Raw genomic sequence first — 23,120 nt, forward strand, 5'->3', positions numbered from 1 at the left:
TTTGCTGGTGTGTTGTCTATATTTTTAATATTTGCATAGGGTTTGTCGTTATTTTGGGCGGGGTGGGTGACGGAGTCGAGCTGTCTTGCAGCCCTCATGGTGTGGAGCTCAGTTCATCTCACTATTTTCGTATTTCTCATGAAGGGTTGTTCCTAATATTTCTATTTTAGCGAGGTCAAAAAGAGATCCAATTAGTGGCCTACTGATTTTGCTCGATTACTTTTATTTTTTTACACGATTTTTCACTATCTGCAAAGACTAAACAGAGTATTGCGACTTTGTGCTTGTTTGTAAATAGAGAATGATCCAAAGAGAACCAATTCTAAAACAGTAAATGCTTGGATAACAATCAATCAAATGGAGAGACAAGCAGGCACGACGGATTACAACGGGGGCAAAGGCCTGCGTTAACTACCGTTCACTATCTGCAAAGAGAGAGTACTACTAAGAGAAAAGAGGGGAGGGGGGGGCAGCGTTCAAAGCACATCAGCGTGCATAAATACGAAAATGTTTTTATCTATCACGTACTTGACATTTTAAAGCTTTTCATATTTGCTATTAAAAAACCAATGAAATTCACAGAAAAAACCATAGGTTATAGTGGATATATAGTTAGGAATTTGCATTTACAAAACCTTGAAAATTCAATGAAAAAACCATTGGTTTTAGGCCATATATAGTTAGGGATTTGCATTTACAAAACCTTATTTTACTCGCATAAAACCATTGAAATTCCATATATAGTTATAAGCGCTAACTATATATCGCGCACCCGCAATCCACTGCTGATGATGTCACATATTACATCATTCATGACATGGTTAGTGACATCACTGATGACATCACTGATGACATCTCAAATGACATCACTGATGACATCACTGAAAACATCTCATTTGACATGACTGATAACATCACTGGTGATATCATTCATGTGATAATACCATGAACCTCTTCAGACTCCAATATAACCTTAGATACAATCAGTGTAAACAGACAGTCACAGACTGTCACTCATCCATGGAGTTACTCACACACCTAGTCAGTTATGCCAAAAATCAATCACACCTCCATTTTCTCAACTATACAGTTATACACACCTTACTTATTCAAACATATACTAACACATATTTACTTTACTCTCTTATACAATCTCTGATACATGTTCACAATGATCCATACAGCCACTCACACATTCACTGGCTCTTATGCACAGTTATTTATAGATGTCAACTCTCACATGTACTGTGTTTTACATATGTACTTAATTTGACATGTAGCACTGAGATATCCATTCACTCACTAATACACTCATGCACAGTCAACCGCCCATACAGCTGTTTCCACATACACTTTTGAATTCATACATATAGTGAATCAACTACTCACACATCTATGTACAGAGTCACACACCTCCCAGCCACCCATACACACACACTCAGTTTCCCATACAAATACTTGGACAACCAATGAATAACCCATACAGTTACTCATATAGCTACTGATCAACATATGCAGCAGTTTGTAGAACAACAGATATAATGATGCACAAATTAAAACAGTTTAGTCACTAACCCATGCACTCAGTGAGACACATTTAATCACTCACTCATACAGTCAGTCATGCACCTACTAAATCCTTCATCCAGACACTTATACATCCACTCATTCTTCAATACGTAAGACATATTTTAACTTTACAGAAACATACAGTCACTGGATGTTGTCATCAGTGATGTCATCAGTGATGTCATTTGAGATGTCATCAGTGATGTCATCAGTGATGTCACTAACCATGTCATGAATGATGTAATATGTGACATCATCAGCAGTGGATTGCGGGTGCGCGATATATAGTTAGCGCTTATAACTATATATGGAATTTCAATGGTTTTATGCGAGTAAAATAAGGTTTTGTAAATGCAAATCCCTAACTATATATGGCCTAAAACCAATGGTTTTTTCATTGAATATATATATATATATATATATATATATATAGTGTGTGCAATAATGACAGCGGTATTTTTATTAACATTATCCTAACGTTCTCAACCGCCTGTTTTTTTTATCATTTGAAAAGGCAGTTTTATTTTTCTTACCCGTTTTGACTTACACAACTGACGAGCCCCCGACATTCTTGTACACTGTCGCCAAAAACAAATGAATGTGTCTTTGTGTAACGTAAGTGGCGCTCATGTAAAGCGCTCCAATACCTTTGGGTCGAGTTTGCGCTATATAAATCTGCAAAAACAAAAAGTTTCAGGAGCGCACTCTTCACTATTGGGAAGGAAATCTCACAGCATGGATGGTGCTGCAACAGCCCCACCAGAACCGCAGACCGAACTCGGCGAGATAGCTTAGGGAGTTCAGCGCTAGCTGCTGGTGCCTGTTCCGGGCCATCAGGCGCAACTTGAAATCTTGGCACCAGCGCCCGCTAAGCCTTTCCTCGTTCACGGTGAGCTTAAACTGAGCACCATCGGGCCGGTGCCTAAACAACACTCCTCTTATTTATAGCGTTTCTAATCGGTCGACCTGTAGGAGCAAGTTCTATAAAGCCATGTATTATTAAATGTAGTAGCAGTATTTCTATTCTGAGCCACGACAAATCACTTTTATGTTGCTGCTGGCCAAGGGCGCTAACACTGCTGGGCGCGCAAAGCTAGGCCTACATTCCACTTGTCTAGACAATTGCTCATTTATCAAGGCACACGCTGCTGAGCTGGGGGATCGGCTCCTTGAAGTGCAACAGCTCCACCTATTCAGAGTGCACTGAGGGGCAAAGTGATCCGGGAGGGAGCTCCTGAACTCACTCTTCTCGTGTTTGTGATAGCTGAGCGAGGTCCTGCTACCTCTTGAGCGCGATAGCTTACCGAAGATAAGCATTTTTTATAAGCGTCTGCCCTCATACAGAGCAAAAAGTGGAAGGTTGTATTGTACGTTATGTAGCGCTTCATACTCCTGACAAGGACACTAAGCGCTCCGATGTGAATATGGGAGCTCTGGAGACTGTGCAAGAGGGCCGCCTCCTTAAGAGAGCATGAGGACGGAGAAGGGTTGGGATTTAGATTCTGGAGAGAGGAGAAAGGGAGGAGAGTACTGAAAGTCGAGGTGTCTGGGGAATAGAAGAGTGTGCGGAACGTAGACGTCTGTGTGAGGAGATTGTAGGACGAGTCTGGGGAGTGAAAGAGACTGGGGACTGGGAGAGGTTTGGGGACTGGGAGAGGTTTGGGAACTGGAAGAGGCTGCAGGTGACTATTCTGGGTAGGGAGAGTTTGGGGAGTGGAAGAGGCCGAAGACTGGGGAGGCTAGATTTGAAAAATGCAATAGGTGTCGCCTTTCATTAAGTTAAAGCCATTTGCTTTGCTATACAATACCATTAGCAAAGCAAATGGCTTTAACTTAATCAAAGGTGAGACCTGTTGCATTTTCAGTGCTTGTTTTTTTTTAAATATCCGCCTCCAACCCTTCAAGGGATGAGGACTGCAGTTTCATTATGCAAAAGCAAATGCATGAATGGAGGTCTCCTGTTTCTCACAAGATCCCTACCGATTCACCATTTGCTGCAGTGGTATTAAATGCTTATGCTACCGTTTTAGCTCCTAAAGCACCTTCTATTTTTACAAAACTGTAAAGATTTTTTTTTTTTTTTAAAGATTTGATTGATTGCATAGTAAATACATATTATGTAATGCTATGATATCCAGAGACAATCACCAGTATCAAATTATCAATTACGAATGTGTGTAGTTTCTGCCAAGGGGCAAGCATACAAGTAAAGGAAAAACAGTGAAACTGAGTTACCACCCCCACCCCCCCCGCCCGTCCACCCACGACCCCCCCTGGCCCCCCCGCGCACCGCTGCTGCCTGCTTCGCCTGTATCATGGTTGCCTAGTATAGCGCCTGCCATATGCGCCAGAGTGTCTGTATTACAGTCTTGGCTGTTGAGCTGTCAATGGGGTTGGATATCGTTGTCCTCAGGTGGCGGATCCAACTCTAGGCCCCAATAGTCTGCCCACCTCTTCCATATCTTGTAGTGCTTTTGAGGGCAGCCCCTGGCTACGTAAATGGGATGCTCCAGCCCCATACAAAAGTCCATCCCATTTTTCCAGGCTACGAGCGACGGGGCCAGGGGCGCCTTCCATGAGCGTGCAATGTCTCTCTTAGCCAGCGTTATCCCCAGTAACAATAAGTGGCGCTTATACCTATTGCCCCCTACCCCAGCCATAAAGTGAAGGAGTGCCCGCTTCGGATCCCTCTGAAGCACCCAGGCCAGGACCTCATCTAGGCACCGGAACACCCCATTCCAGAACTTCCTTAAGACCCTGCAGTCCCACACTGTATGCATCAGCATGCCCTCCTCCAAAACTGTAAAGATTTTCATGGTTCCTGTCGCAGTTCTTATTTATGTATTCCTGCAGCAGTCCCTCCCTCTGCGCCCTTTCAGCATTTCTTCCAACTATACTTATGAAACAATTATTTTCTCCTCCTCAGCACAATTATGAACTGATTTCAATTGATGATGTTCCTTTACTTTTTTTAAATAAAACATTTTAGCGCATTTCAGCAGGAAATTTGAAATCTCCTGGAATAAAGGTTCTGGCTGTAGCAACTAAGTATATCAAATGCCTAGCCAAGCATGCTCTGAAACACAGAGAACTTGTACTCCATAAATCCAATTTGGTGGCTACCCTTACAAGTCTCTTGAGAGTCCCTTGGCACTCTGGGGCATGTAGTTTGTCTTGACGCCACTTGTGCGTTTCATGTATTGCAAGCTTCATGGTTGCGAAGCTTCACACCAAGCAGTATCCCCACTCTTTGCATACTGCTGACCTTCTCTGTGATGAAGAGCTCGAGCAGCAAAGAAGTTTGAAGAAGAGAGCCTCCATTCACCCTGTGTATAGAAGTAGGTGTGGGCCATCTTCAGTATCGACCATATGTGTCGTATATAGTTGTTTTTTCGGGTCATTAAGGATAATTCATGACCAATTTGGAATCAGGATGATATGTAGAAGAGCCTCATGGTACTAATAACTTGAGCTACCGAGGGAACCCTTGAGCAATGGAATGCAGAATTTTATAGACACAGTATCCACTATGTGTCAGATAAGTCAAAAACGTCTGACTGAATTTCATCAAAAGGCAGATCGCTCGAAAACCGCAATCTGCCTTTTGATGAAATTCAATCTAATTTGCTTGGACTAAAAAGTCTATCTGCATATATTCTGAAGGGTCAACCATTTTTTAGGTCTCGCCTGTCAATGCGCTTGCGCATTGAGCTTGCGAGAGAGAATATAGGGGCTTAACCATCGGGCGATTTGATGCTGTGCCCGTGAAAAGCAAGCTCAATGCGCAAGCACATTGACCTAAAAAGCGCGTGCACATGAAAGCCAGGCTTCGGGTTACACACTTCACTGTAAATCTGCTTCAAAGGTAAATGTGCTTCAAAGGCACAGATGGCACTTCACACGGCTGTGTGCGTCTCAGGACAAACATCGGAAGTTCACACCTCCGTGTTTCCTCACATCATGTGTTCCTCGCCTGTCTTTCTTTCGGATGAGAAAGAAAATCTCATGTTTAACCAAACATCTCTGGCCAGGCTCCTTCACACGCTGAACCCTCCTCCCCTGCCCCCTGCTTGTTTTCCTCTAAGAGTTCACCCCATTTCCTGCGGCGACCCTCGGGCTTTAATCTAACCTGCTGCATGCCAGTACAAAGTTCACGCTAGATAAACACTTCTCCCGGCAGTGGCCCCCCCTCGAATGCTGACAGCTTAAGAGCTTTGCTGTCACGCCGCCTGCCCCCAGCACGCCCCCTGCCCCTCCAAGCCTTCTGGTCCTCCTCACTAACAAGGAGAGCATTACCACAGCCCAAACCACGAAAATCAAAATGTTTAATGTGTTGTTACTGTTGCTGTTATATACGTGCTTTCCTTTAACTATTTTCGAACAGACATTGGTCACAGTGCCAGGTTCCTTTAGGATTTAGTGTTCGCAGCACGCGCCTTCCCTCAGTATTGCATTCCTCTCACCTCACCTTTGTAGCACGAGTCGAGGACTCATTCAGTAGCACACCCTCCCCCGCCCCCTCCCGCCGCACCTAATGTCGTCCCAGCGGTCTCATTGGATCATTCCCTTGTTCTCATTTTTGCGGTCTTTTGGAACTTTACTTGTGTTATTTTTAATCCTTTTTTTTGTGCTTCATGACCACTTTAGTTGGCCATTATTTACCGGGACCTTGTAATTCCTGCTTGGTTGCTGACTCCGTGAATAACAAGTTGCCGACTTTGATTCCCCTAACAATTTTTTTGCTGGCAACTCCCCTAGTCTTTTACTATGTGTGTCTAGTGCCCGTGCTTTATTTTATCTGTGGCTTAATATGCTTGTATCCCTTTAAGCCATCATCGGCCCTATTTTTAACATTTAAAATGTCCATAGGCATGCGTTAATATAGTTCAGTTATTGGGGGCTGTGTGGGCTCCTAAACTGTAATTCGTAAAGACTACATTTGCGCGCTGACCCTTGGAAAACAGCTCAAATAGGACAGCCATTTGAGTAAATATATGCGCAATTACAGTGGCGATCTGCAGGGAATGTCTGAATCGGAGACAGCAGCATTTCCATCCCCAGAGATGCATGTTTGAGGGCGGACAGCTGCTCTGATCCCCGGTCAAATGCTCTGCCTCTTTCTCTCCCATTAAGAGGTCTGCTACAAATCCTTCTCTGCCCTGCAAACATGTCTTTCTCCCCCTCACCCTCACAACCCCACACCCTCACACCCTCACAACCCCACACCCTCACACCCCCTCACCCCTTCACCCTCACACCCCCTCACCCTCACACCCCCTCACCCTCACACACCTTCATTCACCCTCACACCATCACCCTCACACCCCTTCACCCTCACACCCCTTCACCCCCTTCACCCTCACAACCCCTTCACCCTCACAACCCCTTCACCCTCACAACCCCCTCACCCTCACAACCCCCTCACCCTCAAACCCCCTCACCCTCACACCCCCTCACCCTCACACCCCCTCACCCTCACACCCCCTCACCCTCACACCCCTCACCCTCACACCCCCTCACCCTAACACCCACTCACCCTCACACCCCTCACCCCCTCACCCTCACACCCCCTCTCATCCTCACACACCCTCACTCACCCTCACACACCCTCACCCTCACACGCCCTCACCCTCACACCCCCTCACCCTAACACCCACTCACCCTCACACCCCTCACCCCCTCACCCTCACACCCCCTCTCATCCTCACACACCCTCACTCACCCTCACACACCCTCACCCTCACACGCCCTCACCCTCACACACCCTCACCCTCACCCACCCTCACCCTCACCCTCACACCCTCTCACCCTCACCCACCCTCACCCTCACCCTCACACCCTCTCACCCTCACACCCCCTCACACCCCCTCACCCTCACACACCCTCACACACCCACACACACCCTCACTCCCCCTCACACCCCCTCACAACCCTCTCACCCTCACACACCCTCACACACCCTCATTCTCACTCCCCCTCACTCTCACTCACTCTCACTCACCCTCACTCTCACTCACCCTCACACACCCTCACCAGCATAGAATAACAAAACAAAGCATAGATTAATAATACACAGCATAGCATAACAACAAAAAAGCATAGGATAGCAAAACATAGCATAACAAAAAGCATAGGATAACAAAACAAAGCATAGGATAACAAAACAAAGCATAGGATAGCAAAACAAAACATAGCAAAACATAGCATAGCAAAACACAACAAAGCATAGCATAGCATAACAAAACACAATAAAACATAACATAACAAAACATAGCATAACATAACAAAACATAGCATAACATAACAAAACATAGCATAACAAAACACAACATAGCATAACAAAACACAACATAGCATAACAAAACACAACATAGCATAGCATAACAAAACATAACATAGCAAAACAAAGCATAGCATAATAAAACACAACATAGCATAGCAAAGCATAGAATAGCAAAACATAGCATAGCATAACAAAACATAGCATAGCACAGCATAACAAAACAGCATAACATAACAAAACATAGCATAACAAAACCCAACATAGCATAACAAAACACAACAACACATAGCACAGCATAACAAAACACAACAAAGCATAGCATAGCATAACAAAACATAACATAGCAAAACAAAGCATAGCATAATAAAACACAACATAGCATAGCAAAGCATAGAATAGCAAAACAGCATAGCATAACAAAACATAGCAAAGCATAACAAAACACAGTATAGCATAGCATAGCATAACAAATCAAAAGCATAGGATAGCAAAATGTAGCATAGCATAACAAAACAAAACATAGGAAAGCAAAACAAAACATAGCATAGCATACAGCATCACTCGGCACCACCACTGCATCACTCAGGGGCACCACAACATCACTATGCGCCACCACAGCATAACTGAACGCCACAGCATCACTCGTTCGCCATCACAACATCACTCAGCGCCACCACAGAATCAATCTGTGCAACCATTCAACAACAACTGGTTCAAATATGTTCTCTCAATGTTTCAAGCTTTATTACAAATGTAACAAAAAATGTTAATATTTCACTTCTGTTATTGGATTTTCGTCATAATAAAATACACTGAACATAATCTTCACAAAAGTTATTTACAAAACTTTAAGATATTGCCATTATAAATTACAATAACTTTTATTTAATTATTAACTATTGAAAAAAAATTAAAAGCCATTGTTAGTTGTAATAGCAATACATGCAAGTCAAGTAAATACAACACATATTGCATTACAAATGCTATAGGTGTCACATTTGCGAAAGTTATAACTATTGGTATTGTAAATGACAAAGCTATTAATTTCGCTATTTTCAAAAACAAAACATAAATAAAAAATGTGTCATTTACAATACCAATAGCTCAAACTTTCCTAATGGGAGACCTATTGCATTGCAAATGCTTGTTATTAACAGTCCTGAAGATGGTCTAGTGGGCAAAAGCACACCTCTTTCTTTTTATTGTTGTATAATCACTCCAGAAAAGGTGTTCACAATTGTAACTAGGAAGAACATTGATTTATGTATAGTTAAAACTTCCGGTTTCATTGTGTAATATAATGCTCTTGTACCCTCCATAAAGAAATCTGTTTTGCAACAATATGAAACTCTTTTGAATATATACACCTGTGTCTCTATGATACTCTATGTCTGTATAAGAGTAATACATGTGGAAATAAACGTCAAGTGTTTTTGTGATACAAACATTTTTGTGACAGACAAATCAGGACAGCCTGTTAAGACTTAATCATACTAATTAATTGAAATGCTACAGATAACAAATCCCTTGAACAAAAGCAGGCAGGCAGATATGAAAAAACGGACAAGGAATGCATTAAGGAATCATGGGAATTACGATACAGATTTCGATGCTGGAGTGGGGATCGAGAAGTGTTTCTAAGCGGTACAAACTATGAGAACTCTTTTAGTGGATCGCTCATATGTCAGGATATAATGCTCCACAGGGCTTGTAATGGTTCTGTAGCGAACTTGTCCTCTGAGGGGTGGCCTAGTTGCAGTGATTCCTCTAGCATTCAGGATACTTTCAAATGGGAGTTACTTGATGCTGAACAGTTAAGGCGGCTGCGGAATGCTCCTGGGCATTGCATATCTAGTAACTATGAGCTCCAGGGTTACTTGTTGTGTGCAATTATTGTTCCAACTGACACATACAGTCAGGGAGGCGCCTTTATAGCCTTTACTGAATGTTTCTTTAATACAGTTTGATACTCTAAGCAGAATGAAAGCCATGCTCTTACAGAAGTCTGTGCCCTTAACCTCAGCTTCGTAGAAATGGTAAAGCGTATCTTTAACATGTCTAATACGACAGGCATAGTCCACCTATTTGAGACCATAGGTTCAGGACTTCTAGGTACCTTTCAGCCGGTACTTGGAGTTATACCAAACTTCATACACTCCGTATTCGGAAGCATCTTTGGAGGGCTTCTGCTAATCCTGTTTCTAATAGCAGGTATCCTGATTATTTTCTATCTGCTACGCAATGGATGTCCCAGTCACCAAGAAGATGGAAAAAGTACTCCTGGAGCGTAAATACCGTGACCGCATGGTACAACATCTAGGCACACCTCGCCTAAGAGAACTAAGTGCAACTTGGTTATTGTCATTTTGACCAGTCTGGATGGACTGCATCTTACCTGTCCTTAGATGCCTGTTTTGCAGAGAAGAATGCATGGTAGACCTTTGTTTGACACTCCCATCATGTGCGCAATCGGACGTGAATGCTCTACTGGACCCGATAGCGGCCCATGTTCTGCAGTGTCCCCAGCATACTCCATGGTTGATGGGGGTATTCCTTGAGCCGCCACAGGTAGTAACTACACCTGTTGGTATGGACACCGGCTCCTCCACTGACACACAGGCTTTGGACAGTGCACACACTGCCCCATACCGGCTGCGGACAGTGTGGAACATCATCTGTGCTCAATTGACGTACTCTGCAAGGTGCTACAGGGGCCGTCTACTGAGGAAGCAAGCAACAAAAATGTTGCGTCTACCAGCCAGGACACATAAACAATTAACTCATTTTGGCTCATCGAGTGCTGGAAATAATTTGGAACTCAAAAACAAAATTGACATTCCTTTCATTTATTGGGCATACATGGCTTTTGATGCTTAAAGTGGTTTAGACTATAACTACGGAAACGTGTAGAGCTATGACTTGTAAATCATTTTCTTTTAACATCTCTAAGCTTTTAGACTTTTTTTTAGAAGTTTTAAAGGTTTTAGCTAAATAAATGTTTTTATGAACTTTAAGCATACCTATATCTAGTTAGGCTAGTAGTACGGTAATAAGTTACATATGTCGTCCAGTCGGAAGAGGAGTGGGTGTTATATTCCATATAGGTACCCTATATAGGCGCAGGTAGCATTGCAACCTTTCACCTATATTCTTTCCTACATTACATACATAACGGTTCTTAGGGACTGACCTTGTACCTAGATACAACACTGCATTCAGAAGGCAGTTTTTTCCCTAGTTTGAATCTCATACATTACGCATGAGGTTTCTTGGAAACACAGCAGGACTACCATCTCCTGTATAATATCTCTGTATAAAGTTCAGGCCTGACGTCATCCTTAAGGCCGACACAGTAACACAGCAAGGTAGGACCCCTGGGGAGACCTATGGGTATATATACATCATGTCTTGCTTAGAAAAACAGAGGAGACCGTGACTTCCCGGATGACACACTGGCCAGAGACGCTGAGGTGCTGGCATGCAGACACTCCAGCTCGCAGTGGTCTAACATCCCTTGTGGGGTGTCCAACTCGAGACCAGGACGGGGTCCCATATTCTCTCAATCTCAGGGAATGGGATTGACTAGATCCTAGAGGAATTTTTGGCATAACACCTACACAGATGCTAGGTACATTTAGGTACATCTAGTTAGGGAGGCATCGTAGGAGTACACACTTTTTCTCATGTATTTTATGTACTTGTATATATTCATGATTACTGCAAAATGGTAGAACTGTACCATCCCTTTACTTTCGTAGTACTGCTAATCATATATCTATGCTACTGTCTAATGGCTTGTTACAGCTCATCTATTCTACACTAGAATGACAACTGTTCAATAAATTCTTATTGACAAAACGCCCAGTATGTTTATTCAGTGTATCTCTGGGACCAACTAAGTGAGCACGAGTGACTGAGCGAAAGGTAGTATATTGCTTCCACGATTCTGAGGGATCAGGGTTGTCATGTTCTGAGGTTGCTAGAATCTATTCTCTCCTTGGTAAGAGGAGATTATAGTGGCACTGTGAGCTAGCTGATGCAGACAGGCTAACATATCTGGTGGAGGTGCACAGAACCAGTCTGCCACCAATCTACAGTTTGTTATCCAAACGTGTAGATCCTGTATAGGGTATATAGCAACTACACGACAGGCTATTTTAAAGGGATGTTTGGGGTGTGCTTGTAGCTTACCAACATCTAGAGTTCTTGTTTCTCGTTTTAGTATTGTGTGTGCCTCAATTTCTTTGCACGTAGCAAAGGAAAGTATTTCCTTGGAGAACAGAAAAAACCCTGAAAGGGTTTGCCTGCAAAAGGTGTAATCAGCATGGGCCACTATGTATTATGTCACAATGGAGGTATAATTTTACTGACAATACCCATAGTTTACTATCTAAATTTGTAATAGCTGGTAAATTAAAATTCAAAATCAAATTGAGGAGTAAAATATTAAGTGATAGTAACAGATCAAATGCAATTCCTATAGGTAGTGCTGCATCATGCACGCCAACCTACTTTGTTCATCTTGTGGAGCGCGGAATACCTACTAGAGACGATTACTAATAATGCCAATAGATCTGGCTTTAACATGCTAGCACATGCAAACACACACCTGCACAATTCCCCACTTGTGTAAGCTTGTGTTTGCATGTGTTATCAATTTAAATGCAGAGCTATTGGCATTGCCAATGCTTGTTTTAATAGTATACTATTCCCTCACCAAACTCCCACTGTCCTGCCTCCATTTTCTATTCCCTTTCCTTTTGGCTCTGAAGTTCTTTTTGTAATTTGCAAAAGGCCCTAGGACTGAATGCAAATAAAACTGATAATCCTCGGAAAAGTTATGTAGTCCTCCAACCTACATAAGAAATTAGTAGCCTTGGATATGCATGTGTCATCCTTGAGTTTCACTGGTGGTGAAAACATAATATTGTAAATACACACATGAGAATGATCCCCCAATGAGCTTTGCAAATTGTAAATGACTAGGTTAACTGTGGATGGGACTGGTTACCCTCAGAACAGCCAGGAATCTCTCTCCCCTGAAGTTGTAGCTTCTCGTTCATGACCTGGAACCCACAAAGAACCCAAAGGCCTAGAATAGAGAACCCCAGAAGACAATGCCATTGTATTTGGCTGGGAGATTGCTGTCTGAAGGTCACTGTGATTACTTCTCCTATCCTTGGTGTGTGAGGTCTCAGGTGACCACATTGGGCTGATATCTGCATCACAGGACATTGCGTAGCTTAGGATATCAATAGCAGCAGAGACTGATCTTCCATCTGATGATGAGGTCTGGTGAAGAGGACCACATATTATAGGGTGAGCAGCATCCCTGCTTCTGTAACCATTCCCGCCAGCTGCGAGGACACAGCTTAGTCTAAGGAACAATCTGGAGTGACACCCTGTAGCATGCAACTTTGGGAGTTCCCTCTGCACTTGAGATGATTGTGTTACTGGCCCACATTCATATTTGGCTGCCATTAGCGGGTTACACACGATGCTGTGCAATACTCACATGAGGTACACTTACAGCCACACTGTGCTTGTATCTCCAAACATTTCACACCACGATGTGGGTGATCAGTGACCTCAGATACAGTGCTTAATTTGTAAAAAAAAAATAAGTGCCTGGGCCCTCGTCAGGAGGCAACTGCAGCTTGTGACACTTATTGCCTAGTACTGCAAATGCCAGTACCCACATACCTACTAAACATCACACTCCTACAAGTGTGACATTTCAGAATATTCCATGCCCCAGTACTATAAGAATGGCTTGGGCAGCAACTATTAGTCATTTTTACTGTATATTGAACGTATCAACAACTGTTGTTGCCCTCATCTCTAAATTAGATATACAGCGCCACCGTGCATCACTTTAAAAAGTTTGTGCCTTATGATCAAATAAAAGGGGCTTTGTTTGACCAGATGTGTGCTGCTAAACGTGTTATTGCTTTACCAGTCCTTTTGAAATATGTTGGCCTTCATGCACAAACAAAAGAGAAATTAGTTTGACTAAATAGGTTTGATTTTCTTATGCTGCTGCTGCTGCCTGCTGTATTTGGTATTGTTTTACCAGTCACTTTGAAATATTTGCGCCTTCAAAAAGGAAATTGTTTGCCTAAACTGGTTTGATCATTCGTACTGTACCTGTTATTGCTTACCAGTTGCTTTGATATATGTGTGCCTTTATGCACAAACCAAAGGGGGAATTGTTTGACTAACCTGCCTTCATTTTTTAATATTGCTGGATTTGTTTTTATCGTGCACTATAAAAGTATTTTCACCTTGATGCATGAAGAAAGGGGGATTGTTTTACAAAACATGCTTGATTTGAGTATATTGCTAGACTATGCACTTTGAAGGTATTTGCACTTTTTCCATTTCTTTACCAACTACATTTTGTAAAGATTCTTTACTTAGGTACTTGCTGATATGGTGTGTTTTTATTCTACATGGTGTGCTATTTATGGTGTTGATTGCACTTGTTTGCATACGCATGCCTTAAATCTTGTAATCAGCATTGTTTACACTACAGAAATGGTATATTCAAACTAAAAAACACCTGCATCAATGTTTTGAAGCATCCAAGCAGTTTTCAGCCTCAGCCTCTATTGCCTGCCTGTTTTTGTCCTGATTTCTAATAAAGATATTATGGTAGAAATTGAAATTGTTTCCCCAGTTCACGTTATTATCATGCACAACGCTTGACAGTCACAAGTGTGTGGTATGCAGACAATTAATGGTTATTTCTCTTGGAGTTGGCTGGATACTGTGTTATAGCTTGTGTACTTCCTTGTGTATATTGTCAGTCGAGTCTGTGAAATTGCAGGTTTAGGTTAGACTTTCAAATTTTCAAGTTATTATCTATCAATATAAATTCCAATTCAGACTCTTCATAGTTGTTCTTTAGCGATAGGCAGTTCCTGAGACAATAGGATTGCTCCTTGGCATTGTTCTGATTGCTGTCTCAGTTAAATAATCTGCTCTTGACAATGTTACAAATGGCATAGTTTATATGCTAAGAGTGTTTCCCACTTTCTTATTTGAACTTTGAGCAAGACAATATAGAAGCATTTCATTAAATGTTGGAGGTTTCAAATCAAAATATATCAGATTTTTGGGCTGTGGGACAAAGTGGTAGGTGGTGGGAAGGGCCGCCGGAGGGTGAGCCTCCTCAATGTACTTCGCAGGAGGGCCCCCTCAAGTTTTTTTACGACGCTGATTGCACATATAATTTTTAACTATTTACTTTGCAATAAAATAACTCTCTCTCGTTCACAGTCTCACAGAGTTTTAAAAAAGTAGAATAAAACATGAAACACATAATCCTAGTGAGGAGTTAAAGTTGTTCAAATATTTATCTAACATTGAGTACACGGCCGGACTGGCAGTAGTGGGCACCGGGTGTTTCCCGGCTGGGCCGGAAGGCTGGCGGGCAGTTTTGGACCGGTGGTGGCCGTTTGTGCTACAGGGGGCCGGTTTTGCAGCAGGTCATTTTTGCCATTTTATGAAAAGGACATCCAAAATAATTATATAATCAAACAGGTGATTTATTAATATATTATAAGGGAACATTGTTTTTTTCCCCCTTGCATCCCACCCAGGTTACATCGTGGAAAACAGGGCAGTGCAATTGAAGTGCATAAAAGACCGCTTCATCCAACACATAGCAAAGAATTGGCCAGTTCTCATCCCAGTTGCTGCCGCACACAGAGCGGTGGTGCGACCTGTCCAATTATACAATTAGCCATAATCTTTTCAATTGAAAGGTTTTGTGTGATACATCATGATACCAGTGCACTTGTCTTTACCGATGACTTTTACATGTGGCTTGACCAATTAGAGAAGGCATTTGAAGAAGAGCAGCTTGGGTAAAAGTTAAATTGTACGATTACATAAAACATCTACACTTTTACTTTCTTCATGGCTCCTTGCCAGTAGATTTCTAGAAAGGCTCTTTTTTTTGGACAGTACTCTAATTGTAAAGCATTTGTTTGTGTATCTCTGAAGGTGGTCAAAGGTGCCTTTTTTACACGAGGAAGCATCCCCAAACCAGCAAATCTAGCATTTATACAGCCACATCTGTTAAATTTCATTTTTCAATAATGAATACTTTTTCTTCTGTAGATTTCACTGCCAAATTAATTTGTTTCAAAAGGTCACTGTGTGTCTTCTTTTCCTAGACAATTGAAATCAATCCGTAATTTTGAGATAAACTGTTTAAAAAAATCTTCTTTGCTAGAAATTAATAGTGATTAATTGTAAAGCGCAAGGATGCCAGTTATGGAGCACTAATGGTCTTTCTGTTTGAAGAATGCTGTCGGTCACTCAACCAGGTAGCACTGCAATATTTTCCATCATGTTAACACACACAATTTTCAATTAGTTCGTATGTCGTTTCTACAGAACTTCTTCTTAAGCTAACACTAACAATATATTATGACGTACTAACTCAACAATTTTTTTTTTATACAGTTTTATCTCAGCGGCAGGCATCCGAGTTCCTGCTGCGGAAACGTCGAGCGAATACATTTCTTGAGGAAAGCAAAAAGGGTAATCTTGAAAGAGAATGCATTGAAGAACTGTGCAATAAAGAAGAAGCCAGGGAGGTGTTTGAAAATGATCCTGAAACGGTATGGCGAGCTAAGATGAATTATCATATTTGGTGGGTTATAATATATAGATGTATCCTAGCAGTCCGAATTTCTATTTTCTCCCTCTCTGGTTATTTTCAATTACACACCCTTATGTTTTTTTTATTGTTTTGGGGGCTTTTACTTCATATGCCGACAACATGACCTATTTTAAGTAAATATTACAATAATTACGATCTTTTAAATTGAAATGCAATACATGGAATATGTTTTTCACAACAAATTAATTGTACCACGGAAAAAATACAATTTGGAACAGATACAGGAACGTTTGATCTTTGTTGACCAGATATTGATGACTATTAATATGACTATTTTGATATCATAAATATGAACGTATTTTGCTATACTTTTTTGTCTCCAATGCAACCTTTAACCAAGCAACAAGCAACAATAAGAGAAATATATAGGTATTTTGTAGAACAAAAAATTCCCAAATTAGATATTAAACAGTATCGTTCTTATCAAATTATGTTGCTGTCTTCACACAACCGTGTCTGCAGGTAGTTTTCGGGAATGGTAAGTTTATGAAATAGTTTAACCCAAAATCATATACTAATATCTAAAAGCAACTCCGAATTTAATAAAACAAGCATTGGCATAGCCAATAGGCCTGTTTAGCCATGCAACAGTTAATGTTGTTGCAGTAAGGATATTGTGCTGCATAACTAAATACTTCTAAGGTCCCAAAGGCAAGACCTATTGGCTATGTTTCAAAGTTATTCTAATATCTAGGGCGATGCTATCCACAGTTTTAAATCAAACTGACCTAAGATTTCTTGCCAGGCAGTGGCCCAAAAAGACGGAAGTTCTTGAGGCGCAGTTCGTTATACATCTATCTTAAAGCCCAGGGCCTCTGAATAGGCGCTAGTTTTGTGGCAGAGTCGGTAACAATGGCAGAGCCAGACACATCGCAGGAACGCAGGGCAGTGTTTTTGAATGGTATGTGGGACTGGGGTAGAAGCAGAACTTCATAAGTCAGGCGTCACGTCATCTTGACATCCGGGTCACTGTGTCTGCAGCCCGGCAAACTCTGCCCCCCCCCCCCTTTACCACACGACTGACGCGAATTTAAGCCCTGGAGTGTGTTTCTGTCACACCGTGACTCCTCTCTCCCCCTCGTGACATTCAGCGCCAGGGCAGGCTTTATTTCTAGTCCTTCGGTGCTGAGGCTCTGGGAGCTCGCAGTGCACCGGGAGAAGTCAGAGTGGACGGTACCCGCAGCACAGCAAGCAGCATGTCAGGCGCCCGCGCCTCCAACGACCGCCCTGGCCCTGGGGGATACAAGAGGCCCCGCCTCAAGCAAGACAACAAGGTCACCGTGGTGCCCCAGTGGGTCGACGAGGGCAAAGGAAAAGTGGTGGATCCGCTGTCAACGGACTCTGACGTGGTGTGCAGGTGCCAGGTATGTTTCCACCCCCTACATGCGCCATTTCAACTTTTCTTCAGGCATAGTAAGCGCTACATACATGCAACTTCAATGTGCGGGCATAACTCAACCTCTATACTCCAGGGGTGTGGACTACTGCCCATGTTAGAGAACTGGACAGGTATATGGGGAGTTACTTTTGGCACTTACGAGGCACTGGTATGACAGCATTCAAGTTCGGTATGCAGACAGGGCAAACTTACTTGTGAATACCTGCCCCGGAGACCATAATTTTTGTGGGGGCTCCTGGCAGGGGCGTAGCTTCAGAGAGGTGTTTCATAATAGGGTACAGGAGCCTTCAGTCTGTTTTCCATCACCCACATTTTATTAACAGTGACAGTTTTTGAACATGTCTCTTATTTCATGCTTCACTTCAAAATCTGCAATGGAGAAAGCGAAGAAGCTCGCCTGCCAACTGTAAAAACAAACAAGCACAAGCGTGCACGGAAAAACAAACAAGCACGCGCAGCAGCAGGGAGAGGGGAGAGAGGAGGGGGCCTGCCCAAATCCCTTGCGGGAGCGAGCAGCAAGGCACGATGATTGCTACCATATGGTGCCAGCTGCTCGCTCCCGCAAGGGAATCGCCAAACGTGCATGCGTTGCCATTAAAGGCAATGGAAAGCATGCATGTTTTTGGCTAAAAAGCCAAAGCTCTTGCTAAAGGTTTTTTGCCTATGCAGCGCATGCTCAATGTATAGGCGAGACCTAAAAAACAAAACCATGAGGTAGGTATAAGGTTAAACTTACAACAATAGAGGTAGAGGTAGATGCCATACAATTTCTTCCATTAACATAGCCTATATGGGGGTACTGTTTTTTTGCATTGATCTGAAATATGACATTAGTGAAATAAATGTTGCACTGCATGTATGGCTTAAATTTCAGGGCAAAATATATTCAGTGTTCAATTTTCTTTCTTTGTACTAGACCAAAACACTCCCACGATAGTGGGACAAGGTTCTGAAAACTACTTCCTATTGGGTTGCAGTTTGGTAGCTTAAAGTATAATGGAATTTGTGTACAATGTTATGCTGCCGAAAGTAGTTTTGGGTGGGTTGGGCAGGACACCATTTGTGTGCCAGTGGATGAACACTAAGTCGTACCTCAACTGGATGTAGTCTAAGGGCCTGATTATGATTTTGGCAGTCCTGGAGTGGGTGGCCACACCAGCGCCCCACTCCAGGACCGTCAAACTCGGCCACCAGCCATCCACCAGATTACGAGTAATCTCGTGGTCCGGCGGGTGGTCCTTTGCCGTTCCTATGGTGGTGCCTATTGAAAAGTCACCATAATGAAAACTGCATGGACTGTAAAGTCAAAGACATGCAGCAAATGGGGTGACTGCACACAGGGGGCCCAACATGTGCCCCATGTGTGTACTCCATGGCTCTGGGGCAGGCCCCCTTTGTTTCTTCTCTGCCACAGTTTTCATTAGGAGCTCACCGCCATGAAAACCCTGGTGGAGAGGAAACTGGTAATATGCTTGGCAGTGTCGCAGTGGCACAGCCATGTATGTCACGGCCTCAAGACCGCTGCAAAACCACTACGGATCTCTGCTGATCCCTTGCAGTTGTGGCGGTACCATGGCAGTTCGACCACCCAACATGTAATAGCGCAGTCGGACCACCGCCACCCGCTGTAGTCCTAATTAGGCCCAAAGTACACTTATCACTCACTGGTATCCAAGTGGAAAAAGATACATGTCAAGTGGAAGTCCTGACTCATGTGTGAACTACCAGGAAGATTCCTGCACTCATACCGTGCCATGAATGGAATACCCATTTCAAATACAGCGAAGTTTTTTCTTTTTGTCAATGTTGTGTGCCATTACTAATGCGCTTAAACTGGGCACTATCTTGACATTCTTTATATGTGCTGTTTAACAATTTGAATTGAAAGTGTTGAAATTTCTGTCCTTTAGTTAATCAAAATAAATAAATGTCTTTAGCATTTTGGACTAGTTTTACCATTTCTAATTGTTCCTCTCGAACTAATATTGTTTTTTGTGTTATTTCTGTACAGGAATATTTCTACCCAAAATATTTAGGTAAGTGTGAACCACTGATACATTAATTATGATGATTTGGAAGAAATGTTTATGCCACACTTATGTATCATATCCAGTACGTTTATTTTTTGGCAGTTTCTAGTATTTAGTAATGTTATGTTCCAAGGATCCACTTTTTGGTAATCTTTTACCATCCAGTCTTTAAAGCCCAGTACCTATTTAGTATATCTCCCCTATACAACAGATGCTATATAACCCTATGGTGCTATAAATTCTGGTTCAAAGAAAATTTGTCAAAAAAATAATTTTTTTGTTCAAAGTATTTTATACCTTTTGTAAGTAGCCCAATACATACAATCACTCACTACGTTTTTGTCAAAAAATAAACTAGCATATTGCCTGATAGCTAACTGGTTCCGACCTGTGCAGCACCTGTATACGCACACCGAAAAACTAATACTTGGAAAAAAGAGAGTGGGTACCCCGTCTGGCCAAAAGTTTATCATCCTGGTGTGGGACGACTAGAGATGCCATTTTAGTCTGTGAGTGCTCTAGTCGTTCAAGGGGGGTACTCTGTAAAAATGTGCGGTGCGCAGATGCGCCAAAGGCTCGCCTAATGGAAGCCCGTCTGCGCCCATCAGCATACCGGCAGCGGCCTGTTAAAGATGCCCATGACATCTCTAACAGTAAGTCTCTGATAAGTTCCTGTTGCAGGGATGAGCTTTTATCCTTAGACCCCTTGAACTGTGTTGCGGTTAGCAGATGGGACATCGCGGCAAATTCTGGAATGTAGCAATTGCAAGTTTAGCTTAGCTCCAGAGTCTTTATGTTCATCTCCACTTACCAGCCTGTCCAGAGTTAGACATAGCGAGCACACGATTAAAGCTGTTCTGATTAATGCTCCCTCGGTAGCTGAACACACGCAAGGCATCTTTGACTTGCTCACTGGCGAGTCAATTGACCTGCTTTTTTGCACTGAAACCTGGTTATCTGAAAATTCCAGCAAGGTGGTCGAGATGGCCATCCCTGATGGTTTCAGAATCACTAGAGTGGATCAGAGATCAGGGCGCAGGGGTGGAGTTGCTGTGGTGTTAATAGACAGATTGAATTGTCAATGGAGTGAGATAAGGGAGCTGGCGAAGGTGGAAGTTCTTGACTTCTGCATCAATATCTTTCCTCAATATACGTTGGGGCGTATACTGATGTACAGGCCCCCTGGTTCAGATGGCCTTTTTTTCTAATCCCTAGACGATGTGATAATCCCTTGTGCACTTCGCTATTCTCACTTTATGCTTCTCAGGGATTTCAATATTCATATGGATAATTAGGAAGCGGGGACTCACTGTTTCTTGACTCCATGAAGTTGGCCCAACTTCAACAATGTGTTACCTTGCCCACCCATTGAGGCGTCCACCTTTCGAAACTGATATGCTCAAATACCCCACTCACAGTTGAGGATCCTCTCCCAGTGACGTGGTCTGACCATTTTTCCTGGCATGTTCAAAACAAGCCAAAGCAGGCGGGGTCGCTTACAGGACAACAGGGGAAAGTTGGCCATAGAATAGACCGAGCTGTATTTAGTCTAGCATTAGCTGAGACATGTCCTGCGATATCTGGTGATTTGAATGAAGCCCTCGGGTAGTTCACCAACTGGATATACAAAGAGGTGGAGCGCCTCACTCCCGAGACTCAGCCCAGGCTCATTATGAATCCCCCTCAAAGTCAGGGTTCTCTGGCTCCCTTGAAATTAAGAAAAATGAATGTAAATGGCTGAAACACAAATGGAGACAGGAGTATTGCCCCATGGCTAGAACAATTTTCAAAAACGCACAAAAGAAATACTATGCCATCATTGCTAAGGCTAAAAGCCTTTATTATGCGGAGCGGATTTTCCAGGATGGTAATAATGCTAAAGAAATCTTAACCATTGTTTAAAGTTTCCTCTCCCCTAAAGCTGAGAGTAGTATCCACACCCCCGCTCGCTTGGTGTGAGGAGCTCTCTAGTGTTTTTTCATTAATAAGGTTTGATCTCTACAAGTTAACTTGGGTGTTGGGGACAGCCAGCTAGTGACTGGTCTTCTCCTTGCTGTCACTTCCCTCCACCTCTGCCAAACTCATAGCCTTTGAACCTATACCAGCAAGGGATTCTCTAGCAGTCTCAAACACCCTTACATCCGGCTCACCTTCTGATCCCAGCCCGGCTAAATTGTTGGCTGGTGCTTAGGTGGTGATCAGTTCAGTGATGAACCCTTTGATCAACTTATCCTTAGCATCAGCTATGGTCCTGCCTTCCTGGAAACAGACGATGATTGTTCCCTTACTCAAAATGACTACATTGGATCCTGCTCTTCCCTCTAACTACTGCCCCATTTTCCTCCTCCCAGCTGCAGCTAAGGGTTGTGAAAAACTGGTCAACAAACAGCTGTCTGACTTTGTGGAACAACATGATCTTCTTCACCCGGTTCAATCAGGTTTTAGAGGCTCATAGCAGGGAATCTGCACTTGTGGAAATGTCCGAGGCCATCTGTGAAACTCTAGATGCAGGGGCAGGGCTGCCCTGGTCCTTCTGTACTTGTCGGCAGCATTTGATACCATGCCGCATGCCCTGGTCCTGTCCAGTCTTCAGGAAATTGGCGTCATAGGGTCAGCATGGAAGTGGCGGCTGAAATCTCACCTCGAGGGCAGAACTCAGCAAATCTGGATTCCTCCTTTTACAGCCACTCCCCAGAATTTGATGACTGGGGTCCTGCAAGGTTCTGCACTGAGCCCTTTGTTGTTCAACTTTTATGTGTCTCCCGTTATTCGGCTACCTGAGGATTTGGGTGCCAAAGTCATTACGTATGCCGATGACACTGAGCTTCTTTTTATGTGGAATAAAAATGAGTCTTCCACCTCCCATGTTTAAACATGCTTGACAGCAGTGTTCCACTGGCTTAAGTCGGCTCAGCTGAAATGCAATGAAGATAAAACTGTCTTCATTGGTAATTTCCCTCCTCTGTTTTGGCACTCTTTCTCGCCGAATGAGTCCTCTTCGCCTACACGCTGGGAACAACCCACTAAGAACTTAGGGATCTAGTTTGAGGAAATGCTGTGCTTTGGCCCCCAGATTAATAACCTGACTGGAATGTGCTTTTGCATCTCGAAAGCACTAAACAAATTCTTCCACTACTCCCACTC

The 23,120-nt window shown here is 42.9% G+C and overlaps 1 protein-coding gene across 1 annotated transcript in view; it reads left to right on the top strand.

Moving 5' to 3' along the window:
- PROS1 (protein S) overlaps window positions 1–23,120 on the top strand; it is a 469,412-nt gene that overhangs the window by 115,712 nt on the left and 330,580 nt on the right. Inside the window, exons 2-3 of the mRNA XM_086934426.1 lie at window positions 16,328–16,485; window positions 19,958–19,982. Coding sequence (XP_086790552.1) covers window positions 16,328–16,485; window positions 19,958–19,982 — 183 coding nt within the window. The remainder of the gene's footprint in view (window positions 1–16,327; window positions 16,486–19,957; window positions 19,983–23,120) is intronic.

The sequence above is a fragment of the Lissotriton vulgaris genome, chromosome 8 (assembly GCF_964263255.1).
Source record: "Lissotriton vulgaris chromosome 8, aLisVul1.2, whole genome shotgun sequence".
Lineage (NCBI taxonomy): Eukaryota > Metazoa > Chordata > Amphibia > Caudata > Salamandridae > Lissotriton > Lissotriton vulgaris.